General features: G+C 36.1%; 1 protein-coding gene across 6 annotated transcripts in view; it reads right to left on the bottom strand.

Moving 5' to 3' along the window:
• Positions 1 to 24,569, bottom strand: part of TANC2 (tetratricopeptide repeat, ankyrin repeat and coiled-coil containing 2) — a 364,817-nt gene that overhangs the window by 244,247 nt on the left and 96,001 nt on the right. For all 6 annotated transcript variants that reach the window (XM_004749221.3, XM_004749222.3, XM_004749224.3 and 3 more), the window contains exon 3: positions 20,574 to 20,645. In XM_004749221.3, coding sequence (XP_004749278.1) covers positions 20,574 to 20,645 — 72 coding nt within the window. The remainder of the gene's footprint in view (positions 1 to 20,573; positions 20,646 to 24,569) is intronic.

The raw sequence follows: 24,569 nt of genomic DNA, 5'->3' as shown, positions 1-24,569 counted from the left end.
TTCACTTTTCTACTTAAAAATATTTTCCTCCATATTCTTTGTCCTATAAATTGTGCTTGAACTCATTGTAGCTAAAGAGGAAAAAAAACTATGTTTCAAGTAAAGTACTGGTAAACATTAACAGAATTCAGCTACATTAGCCAGTTTTTCTTGAGTAACTAGCAACCTCAAAATCTCAGTAGTCTATAACATTTACTTTTCTCATGAGTCTACAGACTCATGAGACTGTGAGTCTCACTGTGGGTCAGCTGAAGAAGGCTGAGCTATCAGGTTCAGAACTATTCCAGTGGGTCTGCAATACTGGGCCTAATCACTGAAGAGGTGGTGAATATGTGGGACTGCTCCTCTCAAGGTAGATCACAAGCGTGTAGGAGGCCAAGTCAAACCAGTGGAGCATATTTAAGACCTCTGTTCACTGACATTTCACTTGGCCCATTTCAGTGGGAACTACAGCAAAGTTGCATGGCAAAAAGAACAGATGATTTTTTTTTCCCAATGTTTAAGCAATGCTCCTCATTCATTCCTCATATGTTCAGCATATTTATTGAGTACCCATATTCTGGTGAAAGAGAATAAGTAACATTTTTCCAGGGGTGCAAAGTGCTAGCTCTAGAGCAGGGCCCAGCATACAATGGTTGCTGGTAAAATCTGGCCTCCACGTATTTTTGTAAGTAAGTTTTACTGGATCACAACACATATTTATGTGCATATTGTCTATGTGCCATAATGACATAATTAAGTAGTTGCAAGGGAGACCACAGAGCCCACAAAGCCTAAACTATGGACTCTTTTGACATTTACAGAAGCTCTGCTACAGAAAGAAACAGGGCAGTAAAAGGGGAGAAAGAGACTGCAAAGGGATGAAGGGATCGTTTATTTTATAACAGAGGGAAATGAAATTGGGAATTCAATTTACCAAGCATGTAGGATGATATTTACTGGTATTCCAAATTACTCATCTTCATCTTCCATCTTTTTTTTTCTACCACTTTTCCTGTTTCAATCAACCAAATAAAAGTTACTGTAATAATGTGATAAAAATATGGCAGAATAAAATAACCTGCTTAAAAAATTGTTATGTTGGACACCTGGTGATTAAATATTCAAAGCTGAACTAAGAAAGCACAAGGACATCAAGTAGATGGACACTAAAGAAGCATCAGGAGTAATTATAATTCAATGAAAATTTCAGTCATCACTAAGTCTAATATAGAAGATTATTAGATATTAAAGCTCAAGTTAATAAATCCTTTAGTCAAAGGCAATACTTATTCTATAGAACAGCCTTCTAATTTTTCATATTACATGACTAACCACAAATAAAACTTACAAATCAAAACCTCCCGCATGATACTTCACTAACTACACATACGATTCGTGAATTTTTCTGTTTATATATTATAATTTAATAAAATTTTATTTTTTAAAAGCCTGGTAAAAAAAAAATAGCCCCTAAAGTCAAAGGACTTTTACATATTTCAAAAACAAAGAGTGCTCGCCTAAATTACTCCAAACATCCTTTTAACTCATGGCTTATATCACTTTGTAGTTTGGCGATATTCTTGTAACAGATCCATGTATGAGGCAGGCAACAGGCATTGAGAAATATAATAACTCAGACAGGATCATGTAATCAGACACCATGACTGCTTCTATAGAAAACTCTCAAGAATCTACAAAGAAGCTACTAGAGGGGCACCTGGGTGGCTCAGTGTGTTAAGCCTCTGCCTTCAGTTCAGGTCATGATCCCAGGGTCCTGGGATCGAGCCCTGTATTGGGCTCTCTGCTCAGCAAGGAGCTTGCTTCCCCCTCTCTCTCTCTTTGCCTGCCTCTATGCCTACTTGTGATCTCTGTCTGTCAAATAAATAAATAAAATCTTAAAAAAAAAAAGCTACTAGAATAAAATAAGTGGGTTAGGTAAATTCAAAGTGCAGAAGTCAAGTGTCTTTGTACATACTAGCAATAACACTTGGAAAATGAAAACTTTTAAAAGCACACTATCAAGGGGCACCTGGGTGGCTCAGTGGGTTAAGCCGCTGTCTTCGGCTCAGGTCATGATCTCAGAGTCCTGGGATCAAGTCCCGCATCAGGCTCTCTGCTTAGCAGAGAGCCTGCTTCCCTCTCTCTCTCTCTCTGGCTGCCTCTCCGTCTACTTGTGATTTCTCTCTGTCAAATTAATAAATAAAATCTTAAAAAAAAAAAAAGCACACCATCAAAATAGCATCATTAGAAACAATCAAATTAATCAGGAATAAACCTGACAAAATAAATACAATAGTACAATATTTGTATGCTAAGAACTATAAAACACTGATGAAAAATATCAAAAATCTAAATGGAGAGATAGAATTTGTTCATGGATCTGAAGATGGCTATCTTTATGATGCCTATTCTCAAAGTGATCTATAGATTTGAAGCAATTCCAGTGAAAATCCAGCAGGCAGTATTTCGGTAAAAATCAACAAGCTGATTTCATTTTTTTGAAACAACCCCAAGATCAAGAGTCTCATACTCTACTAACTGAGCCAGCCATGCACCTCTGGTTTTAAACTTTATACATAAAAATTTCAAAAACACAGACAAAACAATTTTGAGCAAGGAAAAGCAAACTTTGAAGTCTCACAGGACCTAATTTCAAGACTAACTATAAAGTCATAGTAATCCAGACAGTATGTGGTACTGGCAAAAGAATGGACATGAAATCAATGGAACAGACTACAGAGTTCAGAAAAAGACTCATACAAATATAGTCAACTAATTTTTTTCCTTTTCCTTTTCTTTTTTTTTTATTTTTAGAAAGAAAGAGGAAGGAGAGAAGAGTAGAGGGAGAGAGAGTGAATCCCAGCTCCGCACTGGGCATAGAGCCCAACACAGGCCTCAATCTCACAACTCTGAGATCACAACCTGAGCCCAAATCAAGAGTTGGGTGATTGACTGAGCCATTCAGGCACCCTAGTCCACTAATTTTTGACACAAGTGTATGGACAACCTAATGTTCAAAGGATAATCTTTTCAACAAATAGCTTTGGAACAACTGGATATCCATACAGAAAAAACAAACCTTTACCTAAATCTTTATCACATACAAGAATCATGCTGAAATGGATCATAGACCTTACTGTAAAATTTAAAACTATAAAACTTCTAGAAGAATACACAGGAGAAAATCCAGATGAACTTGTGTCAGGCAAAGATTTATTACAATGAACCCAAAAAAGATGAGCTATTCAAGAAAAATTGGTAAGTTTTGGGATTCATAAATATTTATATATTTTAAAAATCTACTCTTCAAAAAGACACTGTTACAAAATGAAAATAAAACCAGTATCAACTGAAAGAATACATATGCAAAACACATACATGTTAAAGGACTGGTATTTAGAATATAAGTAAAACTCTTAACTCAGTAACGAGAAACTACTCCAATTTTAAAAGTTGGCAGAAGATCTGAACTGACATTTCATTAAATAAGAGATATGGATGTCTGATAAACACGTGAAAAAACAATCACTAATCATTTGGGAAATACAAATTAGGAGATGTCACTGTATATCTAGTGAAATGGCTAAAATTAAAAAACAAAATGCTGACCAGTGTTAACCTAATGCCTAATGCTACCAGGATTAACCTAAAGTTAACATTCACTCTTTTCCCCACCTCTCTCTTTTTTTTTTTTTTTAAAGATTTTATTTATTTATTTGCTAGAGAGAGACCAAAAAAGGAGCCCAATGCAGGACTCGGTCCCAGCACCCTGCGATCAAGACCTGAGCCGAAGGCAGTGGCTTAACTGACTGAGCCACCCAGGTGTCCCCCTATTTTGTTTTCTTGATAGCACTTATCATGACCTGAAATTACCTGGTTCTTTTATGTCTCACTCCTCTAGAATGAAAGCATTATAATAGTAGAAATGTTTGGCTTGTTTATTGCTCCTGTCCTTTGGCCTGATTGAGAGCTGGGTAACTGGAGTTGCCCTTGGGTAGAGAGGGGTGGCATAGCTGACTCAGGCTCCCCGGCTTCTGTGGGGGCCCAGCTCTGACCCTTCCATCTGCCTGGATGCTCTGTCCTAAGGTCTCTTTTCAGTGTTTCTTCTCACCATCCTGATCTTAGTACAGAAAGAACATCTCTCCATACAGAGGCTTTACTGCACTGGCTAAGATCTCCAGACACAGATGAAGAAAAGTAGTGAGAGCAGATATCAGAGAGGGAATGCTTTCAGCTTTTCACTACAGTGTCTGCATAAATCAGATGCAAATAGAAGGGAATCTTAATGAGATAAACTCTATCAATATAATCTATGTGGAAAAGCCTTCAGAAGAAGCACTAATCTTATTTTGCAAGAGGAATCATTAAGAGAAACAAATCACGAATATAAGAATTCTAAGAAAGCCTTAAGTAACCATTATTTTCTTCAAAGAAAAAGGAGAATTAAAACGAAGGGTTCTTCAAATAATTTCAGAGCAGACAAGCATCTGGTCTATAGTCATCCCCAAAATATACAAGAGATTTCACACTGGAGACAAACTTTATTAATGTCTGGTCTTGTGGTACACAAGAGAATACACACTGGGCAGAAACTATGAACAAAAAGACTAAAAGAAAGCCTTCAGCAGGATCATTCATTTTACTTCTTACCAGGGCATCCACAATGGGGAGAAAATTCTACAACCACAAATGACTGAGAAAAAGCCTTCAGTAGGAAAGTAAGCTCACAGGCCTATGTGAATACACACAGAGGAGAAACACCATGACTGTGATGAATTCAGAAAAGCCTTCTATGGAAACCTTAAACTTACCAAACATATGCAAGTACATCCTGGGAAGAAAGTCTATGAATGCAATGATTGTGAAAAAGTTTTTAGAAGTCACTCATCCCACGGGAAAAATGTGAGCACACAAACTGAAGAGAAGCTTTATACATATATATAGAATGTGGGAAAGGTTTCAATGATCCCTCTTGCCTTTACATGAGAACTCACACTGGAAAGAGATCTATGAATATACACCATGTGGGAGAGCCTTCAACCCCAAATCTTCCTTTGTTCTACATAAGAGAATTAATACAAAGAAACAAGTCATATGAGTGTTTTATAAGTATCAGTAAAGTTATATCTTTGGAAAAACATGATTAGGTTCCTGTTCTAGGAAAGATGGAATAAACATATTCCACATTTACTCTCCCACTGAATGCAACTTAAACCCTTGAAAGAAAGCAGAGAGCTCACTTCCAGCTTCCTTATAGGACTACAGAGCACTTCCCCTGTCCCACACTTTACCATTACATTACTACTTAGCACAACTCATTTTACCAAGAATGCCATGTCTACCTTTCAGCAGAAACTTAAACGCCATACTAAAAGGCAAAAAATACAATTTGAAGAGAAAGAATATGTGTCAAACCAGAAACAGATATGGCAGGGATGTCAGAATTACCAAACTGTGAGTTTTTAAAATGTAATACTTAGACATGATTCTAACAAAATATGTTTAAGAACTATATGAGGAAAACTACAAAACTCTGATAAAGGAATTTTAAAAGATCTAAATACATGGAAAGATATTTCATGTTCATGGAAAGAAAGAATTAATATTGTCAAAATGTCAGATCTCCCAGGAAATTATTTTGTTAATATTGACAAACTGATCCTAAAGTTTATATGCAGAGGCAAAAGACCCCAAAAGTAAACTCAATATTTGAAGAAGGATAAAAAGTCAGGGAACAGACATTACTGAACTTCAAAACTTACTGCAAAGCCACAGTAACTAAGGCAGTGTCATAGTGGTGAAAGAACAGACAAATAGATTGATATAAGAAAATGGAGAGTCCAGGGATGCCTGGGTGGTTCAGTAGTTAAGTCGCTGCCTTCCGCTCAGGTCATGATCCCAGCGTCCTGGGATCTAGTCCCGATTCGGGCTCCTTGCTTAGCAGGGAGCCTGCTTCTCTCGGCCTCTGCCTTCCACTCTGACTGCTTGTGGGCCTGCCCTTCTGCCTGCTTGTGTGGGTTCTCTCTCTCTGACAAATAAATAAATAAATAAATAAATAAAATCTTTAAAAAAAAAGAAAGAAAGAAAAGAAAAGAAAATGGAGAGCCCATAAATAGACCCTCAAAACTACGTCAACTGCTCTTTGACAAAGGAGCAAAGGCAATACACTGGAGAAAAGACAGTCTTTTCAACAAAGAATGCTGAGAAAACTAGACCTCTACATTCAAAAAAAATGAATCTAGACACCGAAGTTACACCCTTCACAAAAAATTAGATTATACACCTAAATGTAGCATGTAAAACTATAAAACTCCTAGAAGGTAACACAGGAGAAAAACTAGATGACCTTGGGTATGGCAGTGCCTTTTTTTCTTAAGATTTTATTTATTTATTTGACAGAGAAAGATCACAAGTAGGCAGAGGCAGGCAGAGAGAAAGGGGGAAGCAGGCTCTCTACTTAGCAGGGAGCTCAATGCAGGGCTTGATCCCAGGGCCCTGAGATCACGACCTGAGCCAAAGGCAGAGGCTTAACCCAGGTGCCCCTACAGTGACTTTTTCACATACAATCTCAAAAGCATAATCCATGAAAGAAAGACATAATAAGTTAGACTTCATTAATTTAAATTTTCAACATTTAAAACTTCAGCTCTGCAAAAGACATATAATAAAAGGCCATTATCCAAAATATACAAACTCAATAAGACGAAAAGCACAGGTAAAAAAGGATAAAAGAGCTGAACAGATACCTCACTAAAGAAGACATTTAGATGGCAAATAAGCACATGAAAACATTATATGTTACCAGAGAATTACAAATTAAAACAACAATAAGGTAACCACTACATACTTACTAAAACAGTCAAAATCCCAAACACTGACAACACCAAATGCTGACATGGATACAAAGCAATAGGAACTCTCATTCATTGCTGGTGGGAATGCAAAATGGTATAGCCACTTTGGAAGACAGTGTGGCAGTTTCTTACAAAACTAAACATGATCTTACAATTCAGCAATTGTGCTCCTTGGTATATACCCAAATGAGTTGAAAATATATTCACACTAAAACCTGCACATGCATGTTTATTGCAGCTTTATTCATAATTGTCAAAACTTGGAAACAACCAAGATGTCCTTCAGGAGATGAATGGTAAATAAACTATGGCAGATCCAGGAAACAGAGTATTATTCAGCAGTTAAAAAAAAAAAAAAAAAAGAGCTATCAAGCCATGAGATTGCAGAACCTAACATGCACAACACTAAGTGAAAGCAGCTAAATGGGAAAGGGGACATACTACATGATTCCAATAGAATGACATTCTGGAAAAGGCAAAACTATGGAAACAGTAAAAAGATTAGTGGTTCCCAGGGATTGGGGGAGGGAGGGATGAATTGCCAGAGCATAGAAGATTTTTAGGGCAGTGAAACTATGATATTATAATGGTAGACACATGTCAGTATACATTTGTCAAAACCCATAAAAAGTTCAACAAGAGTGAACTCTACTGTAAACTATGGACTTTGGGTGATAATGATATGTTCAGGTAGGGTCATCTATTATAAACAACGTAACAGTTTGGTGAGGGATACAGATAATGGGGGAGGCTCTACACATATGCGTCCAAGAGCCATCGGGGAACTCTTTGTACCTTCCACTCAGTTTTGCTATAAACCTAAAACTACTCTAAAATATACAATTTATTTTTAGAAATTTTAAATGTACAAACGAAACAAAACAAAAGAATGCACAGAGTAGCTATCTGAGGACTGAAAAAGAAAATAGCAGTGGTAGGACTGGGAAAGGAGCACAGAGTATGCAGTTCCACTGAAGTGGTGATGAACTTACCATGTTTCTTCCTCAGGTACTACCTGACCAGGACACTTAAAACTCAGAACTGTATACCAGGTAAGAAAGAGCTCCAATAAAATTTCTCCCTAGTGGGCCCAAACTGGTCTGAGAGACTAGGGAAAGCCCTCTTTTCCTCCTTATCTTCTATATCAATGTCCAGACAAATCTTTGTCAGCAGCTACACAGAGATGGTACAGGTGACTGAGCAGGCACCTAACACTCTGCGAAAAGAAACCCTTTTCTCTAACTCCAAGAATTGTGAGCCCACTAGTTTGTGGTAAATCCTCCCTCTCTATGTCCTTTTATCTCGATCTAGATACAAACCATTACAGTCATTGAACACCAGAATGGGAAAACCAGAGTCTGTTTTTTTAGCAAGAGTGCTGGGAAAGGAGGGAGCTGGAAATTGTTCATAAGACTGGTGTAAGAAGGGATATCAAGAAAACAATCCCATAAAGCTGTATATGAACTTCTGGGTTTATCTAAGAGCTCTCTCTGTGTGCATGGATCTGACCCTAAATAGCACACATGGGCTTTGAGAACAGAACAACAAGATGTACCACTACTCTGATCCAAGAATGGACACTGGTCACACACATGGGACCCATCTCAGTAGTACTCCAAATGCTTAGAAAACAGAACTGACACTGGAAACACAGCCCCCACAGGAACTGTGTCCTGAACAAATTCTGCTTGACTGGCCACTAACCACACAAAAAACAACATTCTCCATAGGATTTAAATAAAAACCACAGTCTCATAGATAATATTTAAAATGTTCAGAACATAATCCAAAATTATGACATATGAAGGAATAAGAAAATCTCAACATAAGGGGAAAAAAATCCATAAACAGCATTCCTGAGATTACAAAGATGTTAGAATTAAAATCAAAGACCTTAAAGCAACTATAAAAAAAAAAATGCTTCAGTAAGTAAAGGCAAATATTCTTGAAATATTTGAAACAGAAAAATAGGAAGTCTCAAATCCAGTGTGTATTTTACATATACAACACATCTTGCTTCAGACCAGCCACATTTCAAGTGTTTAACAGCCACATGTGGCCAATGACTACTGTACTGCCCAGTGAAGTTCAAGACCTACATCCAGAACTAAGTTCAATTAGTCTCTAAGGTATAAGGTAAAAGTGGATCCAATCACTAAACGCTGGAAAGATCCTAGGGTGATGACTCTTATCACATTGCCATTCAACTCATCTATTTGCCCAGTGCAGAGGATAGACAAATCTTTTTTTTTTTTTTAAGATTTTATTTATTTATTTGACAGAAATCACAAGTAGATGGAGAGGCAGGCAGAGAGAGAGAGAGGGAAACAGGCTCCCTGCTGAGCAGAGAGCCGGATGCGGGCCTCGATCCCAGGACCCTGAGATCATGACCTGAGCCGAAGGCAGCGGCTTAACCCACTGAGCCACCCAGGTGCTCGAGGATAGACAAATCTTAAAGACAGTGTATTTCTGTAACTTATTCAGGTTGTGACTCCCACTGCTGCTACTATTTTAGATATGGGTTCTTGCTAAAACAAATCAGCATATCCCTAACACCTGGTTTGCAGTTATTGACCTGAGAATGAGATCATCAGATGCAGTATGCATTCAGGGTCAGCTATATATTTTCACTGTCCTACCTTCCATTAATTCTCCTGCTCTAGGTAATAATCTTAACTGTCCCTCAATTTCATAGGATACTATTGCTGTACTACTATACTGATAATTTCATGATGATTAAACTTGGGGAATAAGAAGCAGCAACTACTAGATACTGTGGTAAAACATGCTTGCCAGAGAGTGGGAAATAAATCTTACCAAAAGTCAAGAGATCTTCCACACTGTGAAATTTCTGTGAGCCCTATGGTCTTAAGCAATTCAAAATACCCCTTCCAAGGTGAAGAAGTTGCTGCATCTACTCTCCCTTACTACTGAGAAAGAAGTACAATGCCTAGTAGACCACCTTGATTTTTTTTAAGCACCCTGTACCTCACTGGGTTATGCAACTGCGAACCATTAACCAACACTGCTGGATGTGAGAGAGGACCAGAACAATAGAAGGCTTTGCAATAAATATGGGCTACTTTGTCCCTCGGGTTGTATAACCAACCAGTTCTGATGTTTGAAGTTTCTGTGGTAGACAGAGCTCTTGCATTGTTATTGCAGAACTTTAGGTCAACCTCAGGGAAGACCTCCAGTACTTTGTAAAAGAAAAAAAAAAAAAAACCCTATGCCATCCTATCTGTGTAAACAATGACTATCCTTTCTTGAAAATTAGCTTTTGCCTTACCATAGGACCTCAGAATGAATGCATGTGACCTCAGCAGCCCATCATGAACTAAGTATTGTTGAAACAAGAAATCAATATGCTTGGGTGTATACTACAGCACTTCACCAGCAAAAGGAAGAAGTATACATGAGATTAGGCTTGAGCGGTCCTGAAGGCACAAATAATTTGCATAAGCAAGTGGCCCAGATGCCCAAGGTTCCTACTCTTGCTATAGCTTCTTTTCACTTAATCTGGTAAATTCTCTATAACCATCTCACTGAAGAAAAAAAAAAAAATCAGGCCTGTTAACTGATAGTTCTGCAAGATAATAGCACACCAGAGATGACAACACTACAACCCCACTTTGTGGTAGTCTTAAAGGACATTAGTGAAGGGAAACCCTTCCAGGGGCAGAAATTGGAACATGGTACCTAGTTGTTTACTTTGCCTTGGAGAAGAGATGACAGAGGAACTGACTCATAGAGAGTGTTTAATGGATATTCAGAGATTTGAAAGGAATAACTGCAAAACTAGTGACAAGGAAATCTGGAGATGAGGTATATGAATAGACCCTTTGAAAGAGCACAGAATATGGAGCAATTTATGTCCCATGTGAATGCTTACAAAAAGCAAACAGCAGAGAAGGTGCTTAACACAGCAGATTAGATGACCTATTTGGGGGAGACAGTCAGTCTTCCTACTCAGTCACACTAACCTTGCACAAAGGGCCCATTAACAAAGTGGCCATGCTAGCAGGGATGGAATTTATACATGGGCTCAGCAATATGGACTTCCACTCACCCAGGCTAACCTGACCATAGCCACAGCTGAGTATCCAACATGCCAACAGTCCATGCTTACACTGGGGATGAGGTAGGTGTATGCCCCCAATATATGGTACCATTCACGGGATGATCAGCCAGTTATCTTCCTACTCATTTCTAGCTCCAGGTAATTTCCTCTTTCTTAACAAATCAACTATGAATTTAAAATAAATATTCTTTAATAGAATGAAGGTTTTCAGGTATTCTTAGTCTGCCCCCTTGTGGGAACCAGCTCTTTAAACTCTCACTAGGAATAAGACTTACTAATAAATCCAAACTGTATCTCAAATAAAACAAAACAAAGAATATATTTGCTCAATAATAACTTTATCCCAGGCTTTACTAACAGGTCTCTTGTTCACCTTTTGTTATTCGACTTTGTATGGCCCTTAATTAAAGATTATGAAGTTTTCCAAAGAGGTTTTATGATTTTTATCTCTTGCCAAAAAAGATGTTTGGAAAAATACCTTTTCCAACTTTTTTAGTTGTCATGCTTTTATTCCTTTTCTTTCATGAACATGGATAAGCAAGGAGAGGCTTCTACAATGTTTCTAGTGTTAACTAGGCCAATTTTCATAATGTAAGTAGGATACTTAGTATGTTCTGACACAAAATGTGCTTGGGGTTGCAAATTCCAAGAGTTTAAGGTGTTATTAGACAAAATGATTATGAATCACTCTGAAAGTCTGAACACTCATATATGAGGAAATGGTGAAATAAATTATGGGTTGCTTATGCTGTGAACCATTATACCGATTTTTTACAATTAGAACTTAAGCATGCTCCTGAGCGATGGTCATGCTAACTGGGGGATAATGAACTAAAATTGCATTTTATTTTTAAAAATCTTCAAACTAATACACACACCCATCCATACAGACACACCTCTACATTTGCCAATAAGAACTCAGGGAAAAAACATGAAAGGATACAGACTGAATGTAGTTAATATTAGTTACTTTAGGGTAGTAGAAGGAAAAGAAGCCTTAACATGTTCTTTTTAAATATCTAAATTGTTGGTAAAAAGTAATCTTTTAATTAGTAAAATTATTATAACTCATATTAAAAAAGCATGACTAATATATGTAAATACATTCTGACACATCCCTAGAGGCCCAAGATAATAAGAAATTGTTTGCTAAAAGGCCAATTTCAAGTTTAAGTCTATGAAAAATGAATGTTATACAAAGAATAATCAACATGAAGTTAAATTTCAGAATTGCAGGACTAGCAATAAAGGCACTTTAGAGGGATTTATCATTTAAGGTCAGATCTTTCATTCTAGGTCTTATCCAACCACCAACAAATTTAATTTTAAATATCAGAACAGAAGGGTTCTAAGTACATGCTACCAACAAAGCTGATTTGAAACTTCTGGTGTAGATTAGTATAAAGCTTGAAATATTTTCCTACTGAAAATAATACCTACTTCAGAGCATTATTCTGAGAATTAAATGAGGATTAAGTAAAAGCACCTTGCCCAGAGCCTGGGCACATATGTATAATTAATTTACAACCTATGTTGAAAACTAAGTGATTTTTTTATCACAATGATAAACCACTAAAACAATAAAAAATTTTGTTCATTAGTGATCCACTATAGTGACACTTACAATGATACAAAAACGACACATTAAGTGCTGAAATAATTTTCCTTATCAATTTATATAATTAAACAGTTGGCTTAATAAAGAAATCTTTAACTTACCAGCTTGAAAAATAATCTGTGTATGTTTTAAGAGCATGAACATCTCATTTCTTCTATATATTTTACATATTAGCAAGGAAAGAAAAATAATCAGAACACATCAGATTTGACCATTTACTGTATTATTACTATAAATGCATCAACATGTACTAATCAAATAAAACTGATAATGAGATAATGAGAATCATGCAAAGTTAAGCCCTGTACAGTTTCCCAGTCTTCCAGCATGAGCTGGTCATAAGCATTACTACATCAATACACATTTTGTGTATCAGAGCCTAATATCAGCTTAATGCTATTCTTGTAAAAGTAAATAAAAATTGGGTTTCACTCACATCACATTGGTTCATGCATTTATTTAATGTCCAGAACGAAGTAAGTTCTGTTTATATATGACCTCTTATGAAAAACTCATCTGCTGCAGAAAATGGAGCTAGTACACCAAAACCAATACTGATAAGTAACACATGAAATACAGAACTAGAATTCCTAGAACTGATGGTCAAATTAATGACCTAACTGCAAGACAGTAGCACTGTGCTAGATGCAAAGATCCTATTAGATAATGAACTCCTAAATTACATGGAAAAAAAAGAGATTCAACAGATAAGACTAAATAATATATATAATATATACATATTGTATATATAAAAATAATAAATAATAATTAATAATTAAATAATAAATAATTAATATATCCCAATTACATGCAATATGTTATACTGGAAAGCAGAAAATATCCACCCAACCTCAGAAGTTTAACAGGCACAATCATACTCCAAGAGCCTCATTTCACAAATTAATGTTAGCTGATAGTCTGATAAACCTCCTACACTCAACAACAACAAAAATTTTTTAAGATTTATTAATGTATTTATTGATTTGAGAGAGAGTGAGCAAGAGAGCACAGGAGCAGTGGCAGAGGGAAAAGCAAACTCCCCTGCTGAGGAGGGAGTCCAGCTCCGGGCTCAATCCCAGGACTGACCTGAGCCAAAGGCAGGCAATTTACTGAATGAGCCACTCAGTGTCCCTCAACACAATTTCTTCGCTACTTTACTTGTTTAGTCATGTTAAGTAACAGAAGTGAATACTGGATCCATTATGTAGCCTGGGAACATCCATATATCTTACCAAGCACCCTAAGTGCTACTTCTTCAATCTTTCATTCAACAAATACTGACAAATTCATATATGCAAGTGTTCTAGGGCAAGTGTAGTGAAGAAGATGAAGTATGCTCAAATGAAACTTACTTTCTAGTAATTGAGACAACAACAAAACAAGTAAATGAATAAATAATTATTTTCAGGTAGTGATAAACACTATGAAGGTTAGGGTCTAGGGTATTTGGTATGATGGTCACAGAAGGCCTCTTTGACTTAAGCAGAAATCTACAGCCCTTTATTCAAGAAAGAACAAGTATAAAGGCCTTAAAAAGAAAACACTCTTAACATGTTTAAACAAAAAGTCCAGCAGAAAGGAAACAAAGTAGAAAACGGAGGGAGTGGGAGGGCACAGATTTAGAGTACTAGGAAAAGGGCAATTCGGATAGGATTCTACAGGGAGTGATAAAGGCTGGAGTTTATTCTGAACGTGATAGAAGGCTACTGAGGAGTTTTACTTCAAGTCTGGGGAAATATATGATTTGATCTGTATTAAGAACACTCTAGCTATCACAAAGACAACAAACTATTACAGACTATTAGGAAAGAAATGAGGGTAGCTGAGACTAAAATGGCAACAGAGGTAGGGTGGAATGACAAAGGAGTATTTTAAAAAGAAAAATTCTTAAAGCATAATAAAATAAAACAAAAAGCCAATAATAGAAGATAAATGTTAAGAAATCCATGGAAGACAGAAACTAGATGCATTTGGAGTGAGGAAATTATAGCCCAGAGCATGTGTAGGAGGGTAACTGTGAAAGATGAGTGTTTCCAGGTCTGTTTTAAGCACAGAAGCAGTAGATTCAAGGAGCAGAAGTGCCCAGGGGCAGCAGTCTGAATGAGAGGAGCAGGACTGGACTCACTGCAAGGAGTCAGGCATCTCCCATCTCCTACATTTTATAAGCAGAAGACATCACAGGTCTCTGCCCCAAGCTAGAGCAGGGAGTGTGGTAATGTCTGAGTCAGAATCCACTATACCTGAGAAACAGATCAGAGGCCAAGCTAGTCAGTCAGCACATGGGAAAGAGCTATCACGCCCCTAGATAAGACATCTCACCAGACCCTTTACCTTACCGTCTGCTGTTATCATGGGAGAAGAGACACTAAATGGAAACTGAATTCACGATCAGGCAGGGCAGGTCACCAAGCATTATGCAACTACAGATGCCTATCAGCTGTTTAAAACTAGTATTTGTTCCCAAAAGACTGCCATCTGTTTTGGTAAGTTGATATTTATGGCATATTAACTTGGAAGTAATTTGAACATCACCCCTTCAGAGAGGCAAACACAAAATAAAATAAAACCGAAGAGCTCTAGTCCTGGGTTAAGATGGAATAAGCACACTCCACCTTAACTGAATGTAACTAAAACTGGTGAATGTAAATGAAAACCCTGGAAAGTAGAACAGCAATCTGAAGACTCTGAAAAATAAACAGTAGCAGGCACATTGTGGAAGGAAAGGAGAAATTGAAAGACAACCAATTTAGTTGCACATTTTCTACTGTTTTTAATGCCCCCAAACTCTGAACTCAAAGGAAATCCAAATCCTGGAATAGCAGAGCATGGATGAAAAGAAAGATGCAAGAACAAGTCTTCTCTACCTGATTAGGCAGTATCAATGAGGGGGTGAGGGCAGCAACTCAGGGAACTAAGGGAAAATCCCCCGGCTTTTTTTTTTTTCTTTTTACCTTTTTCTTCCAGCTCCACCCCCCAGACAAACTTATTTCACTATTGGCAGCTTTCACTGAGGAGAGACTTAAGTCTCTGAGGGAGCGGAATCCTTTTGACCAGAAGAACACAAGTCTAAGGAGTATGATATAACTGAAAGAAATAAATCAATCCATACTTAAAAACTGAGATTTCAATATTCCTCTCCTACTACCTGAAAGGATGAGCAGACAGAAAATCATCACAGGTAGAGAAGACATGAACAACACTATCAATCAACTTGATCAGATTAATATTTATGGGACCTTCCATTGCAGAAGAGTAAAATATGCATTCTTTTTAAGTGCATACTGAACATAAGATCATTTCCTGGAGCTTAAAACAAGTTTCAGTGAAAAGTGATTCAGCTCAAAGAAAGGGTTCTTTGATGATAATGAAATTAAATTGGAAACCAATATAAGAAAGATATGGAAAAATCCACAAATATTTGGAAACTACATCAACACACTTCTAAATAACACAAGTTAAAGAAGAAATCACAAGGGAAATCAGACAGTATTTCAAACTAAATGAAATCATACTCATCAAATTCTGTGAAATGCAGCAAAGGTAGAACATAAAGCAGTATTTTAAAGATTTTATTTATTTATTTGTCAAAGAGAGAGGGAGAGAGAGTACAAGCAGGCAGAATGGCAGACAGAGGCAGAGAGAGAAGCAGGCTCCCAGTTGAGCAAGGAGGCTGATGCGGGACTCGATCCCAGATCAGGACCTGAGCCGAAGGCAGCAGCTTTACTGACTTGAGCCACCCAGACATCCCCATTGTGGGAAATTTTATAGCACTAAAATTCCTATACTAAAGAGAAAGTTCCAAACAACCACCTTAGCTTCCACTTTAAAAAACTAGAGAAGGAAAAAAAAAAATTAAACCCAAAGCAGCAAGAAAAAAGGAATACAGAGTAAAGCAGAAATCAATGAAATACAGAAGAGGAAAGCAGCAGAGAAAATAAATGAAAACTGAAACTGATTCTCTGAGATCAATAAAACTGATAAATCTCTTCCCAGAATGATCAGTTCAAAGAGAAAGAATACCCAAATTACCAATATCAGGAATGAAAGAGGTGACATCACTGAAGATCCACAGATTTTAAAAGGTTACTCAAGAAAAGATAATTCAAATAGTCATACTTTATTCAAGAAATTTAATTTGTATCTTAAAACTTTCCATAAAGAAAATTCCAGGCCCAGATGGTTTCTCTGAAAAAGTCTGTCAAACATTTAAGGATGAAATAATACTAGTTCTATACAAAATATTCTAGGAAAATTGAAGTGGAGGAAATACTTCTCAACTTTCTACTTATTCTAGGAGGCCAGCATTACTCGGTTACCAAAATCAGATAAAGGCATCGTAAGGAAAGAAAACTAAAGGTCAATATCCCACTTGAACATAGAGGCAAAAATAATAAAAATTGTTTTAGCAAATCAAATCAACTGTACAAATAAAAGCCACATACACCATATTTGCTCACTGGTCCAAATCAAATAATGGAAATATTTGTACCACACTGGAGTAAAGTGATTAGACGGGCATAGACATCAGCTACCCCAGACCTTGCCCCAAGGACTAAGGACTTACTCTGAAGAATATCTTCTTTCCCACACATTATTTGTTTTCCCTTCAATTTAGGACTTCTTTTTCTAATTTACTATTTTATGTATTTATCACCAATCAACCCTAAACCTTTTGCTAATTGTTTAAAAATTTTCTGAAGAGAATTAATGCCGCAGGTTTCTACCAATCTCATTTTCGCAAGATAACTCTTCTGGAGACTTCTAACATACTCCAATTTGGTTTGGTTGTCCTCTCTCCCTGTTCTCTCACTGTCATTCTAAAGACTTCTCTACCTTTTTCCTTGGTTGAATTTCCTATTTCCTATAACCCATCTCTTTCGTTTATTTGTCCGACTTTCTCATTTTGATGGATCATATCCTAAAGAGTCCTAAGAAAGGGCATAAGGCAGGCAAAACAACAACAAACCAAAAAACCTACATGTCTTAAAAGACTATTAGTTTATTTCTGTAAGAATATTAATAATGGTTCTATTACTTCTCTCTGCAAAATTTCTCTAAGTTGCTTTATTTTATTTATTTTAATCTCTATCTTTCATACATTAGGTTTCCTCAAATATCTAAAGTAACCCTTGGCTAGTTGCTAATATTTAAGATAACAGGACTAAAAGGCTAACTGAGAGCTTTGATATATAGAGTGAACTGGCTGGGCTGTTTTTTTTGTTTGTTTTGTTTTGTTTTTTAAGTAATCTCTGATGGCTACATTTTATGGCTTTCTCTTTAGTCAGAGTCTTCAGAAAAGACTATGCCAACCTCCTGCCTGAAATACGAAAGCCCAACTGCCAGTATCCTAGTGCCAGTAGAATAAAGACAGCTGGAAAGCAATTGTCCTATTTTCAGTAGAGAACTGTCCTCAACTGTGCCTGGTAGATGTCTCCCAGAGAATCTCTATTTTGTTCCAAAGAATACATTTCTGAGTTTTGCCAAGGTTAAGAGTAGGGGCTTGGGCACCTGTCCAGCTAACTGGTTAGCTAATTTTGAGGAAGAGGTCTCAGGGATCAAATGCTTCCTCAACTGACTTTCAGCTAATCTTCCTTTCACCTCCATCTCGACATGCCACCATTCTCGAGTGTTTTGAGCCTTCTGGAGGTTGTTTTCCTGATTTTCTCCGCTATTGAGCTTAGGGTTCAGTTTTTAATTATTCATATACTCTCCAGTTTCTAAAATTGTGTTGATGTTGGCTTTTCTCCAGTCCCCCTTTACTGATCGTTTAGCAGGTTTCTGCAAGGAGCAAATGTAGAAATGTGTTTATTCCATCTCTTTACTGCTGAAATACATTCAGCTCATTATACATGTATTTTTATGTCTGCTGTCTAAATAAAGAGATACTACAAACAAAATTTCCAAGAAGGTAAGAAACATTTAACTATTTAACATTTAACTATTAGTTAACTCTGATGATGTAACTCTGTAACTCTAAAACAGTAACTCTGAAACATTTAACTATTAGTTAACTCTGATGATGACACAATTCCTGGTAATTTCTGATTGAGATCAGGTAGTGTGCTCAAGGTCACAGAGATCACGGATTTTGCTGTTATTAGGTTCAGCTTTTGTTTCTGCTGTTTTCTTGAAGATTTTATTTGAGAGAGAGAGAGAGAGAGGGAGAGGGAGGGAGAGGGAACAAATGGGGGAAGGGCAGCGAGAGGGGGAGACTCTCCCCCTCCCCCAACGCTGAGCAGGAAGCAGGATGCAGGGCTCAATCCCAAGACCTCAGGTTTATGACCTGAGCCAAAGGCAGGCACTTAACTGACTGAGTCACCCAGGTGCCCCTCTGCTTTTGTTATTAAAACTCAACTACACTCATTGATTTGAAAAATATTTTAACTGACACAGCCTAAGGGTCTAAGATAAATGAATAATTCCCGTATCTGCATCTGTGACATTTAATACAAATTATGATATTTAATAAAATTAGTATAATTTTTTTCTATTAATTTCTACTAATTTTATTTTTAGGGTCTTTCATACATGTACTCATCTTCTTTCTTTTCCCCCAACCCAGGTTTATTGAGATATCACTGACATATATAACATTATGAAAATTTAAGGTGTACAATGTGTTGATTTGATATGCTTATATACTATAATTCATTTTAACTTCTTATTTCATATAAAAATATGTTTAAGGGGAAAAAGGGAGACAAATTCCTGATAAAATACCACGCATATTATTTAAAAATGAATAAGTACTAGTACAAGTTAAAATTTCCAAATCAACCTGCGTATATTATTCCTCTTTTTATTCTGCAACAAAGAATTTTTTAAAAACAGCACAACTCGGGGAACCTGGGTGGCTCAGTTAGTTAAGTGCCTGCCTTTGTTTGGCTCAGGTGGTGATCTCAGGGTCCTGGGATAGAGCCCCAGGTTGGGCCCCTTGCTCAGCAGGGACCTGCTTCTCCCTCTCCCTCTAACCCTTCCCCCACCGCTTGTGCTTTCTTTCTCTCTCTCATATAAATAAATAAAATCTTTAAAAGATAAAAATAAAGTAAATAAAAACACAACTTTAAAACTTGGGTAGAGCAAACTTGGAGAAAAAAGGTAAGAAGATTATGGAACAAAAGAACCAGGAACTTTTACAGGATAAAAACACCATACATTTGTAAATCAGAGCTTTATTTTCTTTGTAAGTAAAGATTCTCTAAGAATCATACATGACTGCCTTAAGTTTTATAATATATTCATCAATTTGGGTTCTCAACTCCATTCTCTTAGTGGTCATTTCATTCATTCAGCAACATTTATTTAGTAACTACTACATGCCTGGTACTTATTCCTGGTACTGGAAATACAATAATGAAAAAAAAAGACAAAAATCTCTACAATCATGAAACATTTATTCTAGTTTTGGACAGAGAAAATAAAATAAATACAGAGGTGATAAGTACTATGAAGAAAAAGAATGTGGGGGCACTAGTCATACAATTTTAAACAAGTTAATTAGGAAAGGCCTATATGAAGATTTCACCGATACAGGATGTTTTTACCTAGTTTGGAAGTTGTCACTTCAAAAACCAGTCTACGGCATATAATAAATTTTAAACAGAAAAGGAAAATAATTAGTAAGGTCCTAATTTAAAATAGCAATTATAAACAAAAACCATTTCTTCTGAGAGAGCTAAAACAAGAAATATTGTGCTGACGAAACCTTAAAAAGCCAGCGTGCTGATACAAATGCTACTGTTAAAATTTACTTTTGGTTATATTCCAAAAGTGATATCCAGATATATATCACAATGTTCCTAAACTACTTAAAATCTTATTATGGTTTTACCATTTAAAAAATTATATGAGAACATGTTTCATTTTACCTTGAATAAATGATATCACAGAACTTTTAGACTGCAACATTTAAAGCCCTAAAGGAGAAACCAGAATACCTAAACTAGACCCAGGGAAAACCCCAAACCTAAGATAAAGTACTAGAAAGGAACTGACATCTTTTCTTTTTAATTTAATAATAAATTTAATGAAAGCTTACCTTGGCCAGAGCGGCTTTGCCGAGAGTCTACACTTGACTGTCTTCGATCCGGTGGTTCTTCGCTCCCTCCATCTATATACAAGTAGAAAGGGCATAAGCAAATAGATAATGGAAATGATGTAGTATCTTCTACGGTACCATTTGTATCTTAAAACTACAACATCTGGGGGCACTTGGGTGGCTCAGTTGGTTTTGTGTCCAACTCCTGATTTCAGGTCAGGTCATGATCTCAGGGTTGCAGAGTTGTGAGATCAAATTCAGCACTGGGTTCTGCACTCAGCAGGGAGTCTGCCTAGATCCTCTCTCTCCTTCTCCCTCCAACCCTCCAACCCCACACATACTCTCTCTCTCTCACTCTCTCTCTCTCAAATAAATAAATCTTTAAAAAAAAAAACCTATAATATCTAACATTTGTTCTCATTTCTTACAATCTCAATTATTAAAATATTTGAGAAGACTTTTTCCTATATAAACCAAATGTTCTTACCCATATTTTTGTGAGGACAGTTTACACTCCCCTCTGGAAATGTAAAGAAAGTCAAGGTGTTCTTTCCCTATTCCCATACACATACACTCTACTTTGCATGAAATGAATAATGTTATCAAACTCGAAATTCACTCACAGATTCCAGTATTGAAACCTTGGTTTAAAGATTTAAAGCAACATCTAAATTAATCACAGCTGCCTGTTTGAAGTATGTCAAACAATTCCTTGGGCTCTATGTTTTACTAATAAAAATTACATTTATATGTCTCATAAGTTATAATAAGAAAATTATATAATACATGAAAGAACAATGTAAATCAGTAACAGAAAAACTCAGAAATGAAGAGACAGAAACCAAAAAAGAACTAGAAATAAAACAAAAATCCTAAAGACTGAACTATAAGAAAATAAACAAATAAACATAACAAAAGAACTTAAAAGAAAAAGAAAGAGTTGGGGTCCCTGGGTGGCTCAGTTGGCTGAACCCATCCAATGACTCTTGATTTCAGCTCAGGTCATGATCTCAGGGTCCTGGGATCAAGCTCAGTGGGGAATCTGCTCTCTCTGGTCTTGAGATCACAATGATGTTTTAAAAGCAACACTAAACTAACTGGTCACGTTCTGAGGAAGACAGGAATCCAGTTCATTATCTTGAAATCTGGGAAAAAGGAAAGAACCAAGCAATTTATCCTGTATTTCCTATATAAATTGTACTGGTACCCAAAGAGTACATAAGTGAGATCTTCTATAAAATCATTCCAGATAATAAATGGGAACCAAAAGAAAAAATCATAATATCACCATTTCATAATGAACTAATAGCTCCAGAGGCACTGAGCATCAGTGATTAATAACATTAAAAAGGAGTAAAAACCAGATATTATATGCCCCTTGATGATAGGAGCACAACAGCTACAGTTTTCGGTCAAACCCCTGAATCTATCAGTTTTCAGGAAAAGCAAAAGACAGAAGAAAATGTTGAATTGTTCCTGAGAACACAACAAAATTCAGATTGTGGGAATTTTACAGGACAAATAATTAAACAAAAGAAAAAGATGAAGTACTATGCAGTCCTAAATTATTGTGGAATAAACATTCTTTTTTTTTCTTTAAATATTTTATTTATTTATTTATTTTATTATTGACAGGGAGAGAAAGCACAAGCAGGGGGAGTGGGAGGCAGAGGGAGAGGGAGAAGCAGGCTTCCCGCTGAGCAAGGAGCCTGATGTGGGATCCATTCCAGAACCCTGGGATCATGACCCGAGCTTAAGGCAGATGCTTAACTGACTGAACCACACAGAAGACCCAACATTCATTTTATCAAAATACAAAACTATATCAGGAATCTATGGCACCTTAAATCAGGATGTGTAAATATAGTATTAGTCAATTTTTCTTCCTAGTAACTAACTTTGTATGCAAGTATCTTCCTTGGAAATCAATTACAATGAGCAACATTAATATCCAGGCAGGTCTTAAATTTTCATTTTTCTAATTTTTTTATGAAGATAAAATTACATATATAATCTGTTTTAACATCAAAACATGCTCTTAAAGTATGTGAGAAGTAATATGAATAAAACATTGATATGTCCCCTTATCAGGACTGTCTTCCTAAACAGTAAGAGGCAAAACAAAACGAAACAAACAAAACAAAACCTAGGCTTCAAACAGTATTTTTGCATGATTTGTGGAATGTCAGGGTATCAATAAAACAATCCACAGGAAAAATACAAGCAAGAAATGGCTTAAGACAGTTTTGAGTTAGCCAGGCAGTGAATTCCAAGACAAAAAACAAATCACAATTTTGATACCATCATAATCTAAAATATTTTAACTGCCTAAATTTTCAAAATTAAATCAGAAATACATTGCAGTCAATTTGAGCAATTCACTCTTTTAAGACTGAAACCCTGTAACTATCCATGTCTTACTCCAGTGAAGACTGAGCCTAAGAGTTGAGATTAACTCTCAGGTAAAAGTAAACAGTTAAAGATTTTTTAAGAAGAATAAACTCACCACTTTCCCAAGATGATGTAGGAAAAAAAATTTCAACCTCTTTAAAAGTGTTTGTGGTATGCTTATGGAACCAATGAATCCATTATCCAAAATAGCAAGACTACAATGACATACAGTACTTCAAATGTTTTTGCTTTGCTTAACACACAATTCCTTCAGTACAGATAAGACCTCCCACGCAGGACACTTACATCTACATTTATGGACAAAACAGAAGACCTTCAGTCATCCAGCAAGTCAAGTTATTTGCATAAGACTCATTACCTCACCCCAGGGTGTAGAAGGTAGGACTGGGCTGCGTCTATGAAGTAAGAATTTACTCATCAAACTTGAGTTAAAGACTTACTTCAGATATGCTGTGAACTTCCCAGAGGAAAACCCTCTGTTGTAACAGATACAGATAAAAAAAGAAAAGACCTGACTGTCCAACTAAAGTGCTAGCTTTCAAAACCAGACCTTAAGTTTCCAGGATTTAAGATAATCAGCAGAGAACATTTATTTTTTTTTTAACTGAATACTGAGTTAAATCCAGCAAGTAATATAAAACAATATACTTTTAATACTGAGAAACATGAATAGATTTCCTATTCCCCATTATTTCAAAGGGGAAAATGTCACTGGAGAATTTACCTCACAGGGTAGACAGCTTTCAACTGAAGTGTATTAAAGCACTGAAATACACCTGGTAAAAAAATACCAACCATATCGGGATATTTAGTATGCACTGATCTCTATGAAGGTACTTAAGTTAGAGAAAGTCTAATAAGAAAGTGCCTGAACAATTCCAAGAAAAATATTTTCTTTCCTTTAAGAAGGGGATACTTTAAATGATTCTTCTTTTCAGCCCAGGATCAAAATATTAGAGTTGAAAAATTAGCAATTTAAGTAACCTTGAATTTGGTAAGCCAAGCTCATCTTTAGTGTTTTCAGCTAAATACTGTGCTAGAATAACAGATTAGTTTTATGAATAAAAATTTTGAGTTTGTTGCTTTCAACCTTTCTTTGGTAACTTAAATATAAAACCCTAATAGAAGGCATGGAAGGGGTATTAAAACTGAATAGAATACAATACAAAGAGATTAAAGTTTTACTATTCAAGTATAAAGTCTGGTGCTTTTTACTAATCAAGCATGAATTTGTAAGAACTATATACACTTAAGGCCAACAAGGCAGACATGAATTGGAAGATACGAATGGAATTTTTTTAAAGTGCAAAAGAAAGGACTAGGAACATAAGCTAGACTTATTTATTAGCCAAAGGTCACTTATGAATGGGTACACAGATAAGATGCTCCCTGGCTACATAAGTAGGCACTTTAATAACCAAAAAAAAAAAAAAAAAAAAAGAGAGAGAAAAGAAATTTATTTATCCATTATCTATTCTCTACTGGGTATAATGCCAGAAAGATCTTTACAACATTATCTCATTCATTACTAATAACAATTCTATGAAACAAATATTATGCCCATTTAAAAGGTAAGACTGAGGG

This window comes from Mustela putorius, unplaced genomic scaffold, assembly GCF_011764305.1.
Source record: "Mustela putorius furo isolate JIRA1106 unplaced genomic scaffold, ASM1176430v1.1 tig00000487_pilon_pilon_pilon, whole genome shotgun sequence".
Taxonomy (NCBI): Eukaryota; Metazoa; Chordata; class Mammalia; order Carnivora; family Mustelidae; genus Mustela; species Mustela putorius.
The sequence above is the reverse complement of the archived record's forward strand: the minus strand, read 5'-3'. Positions and strand labels throughout refer to the sequence as shown.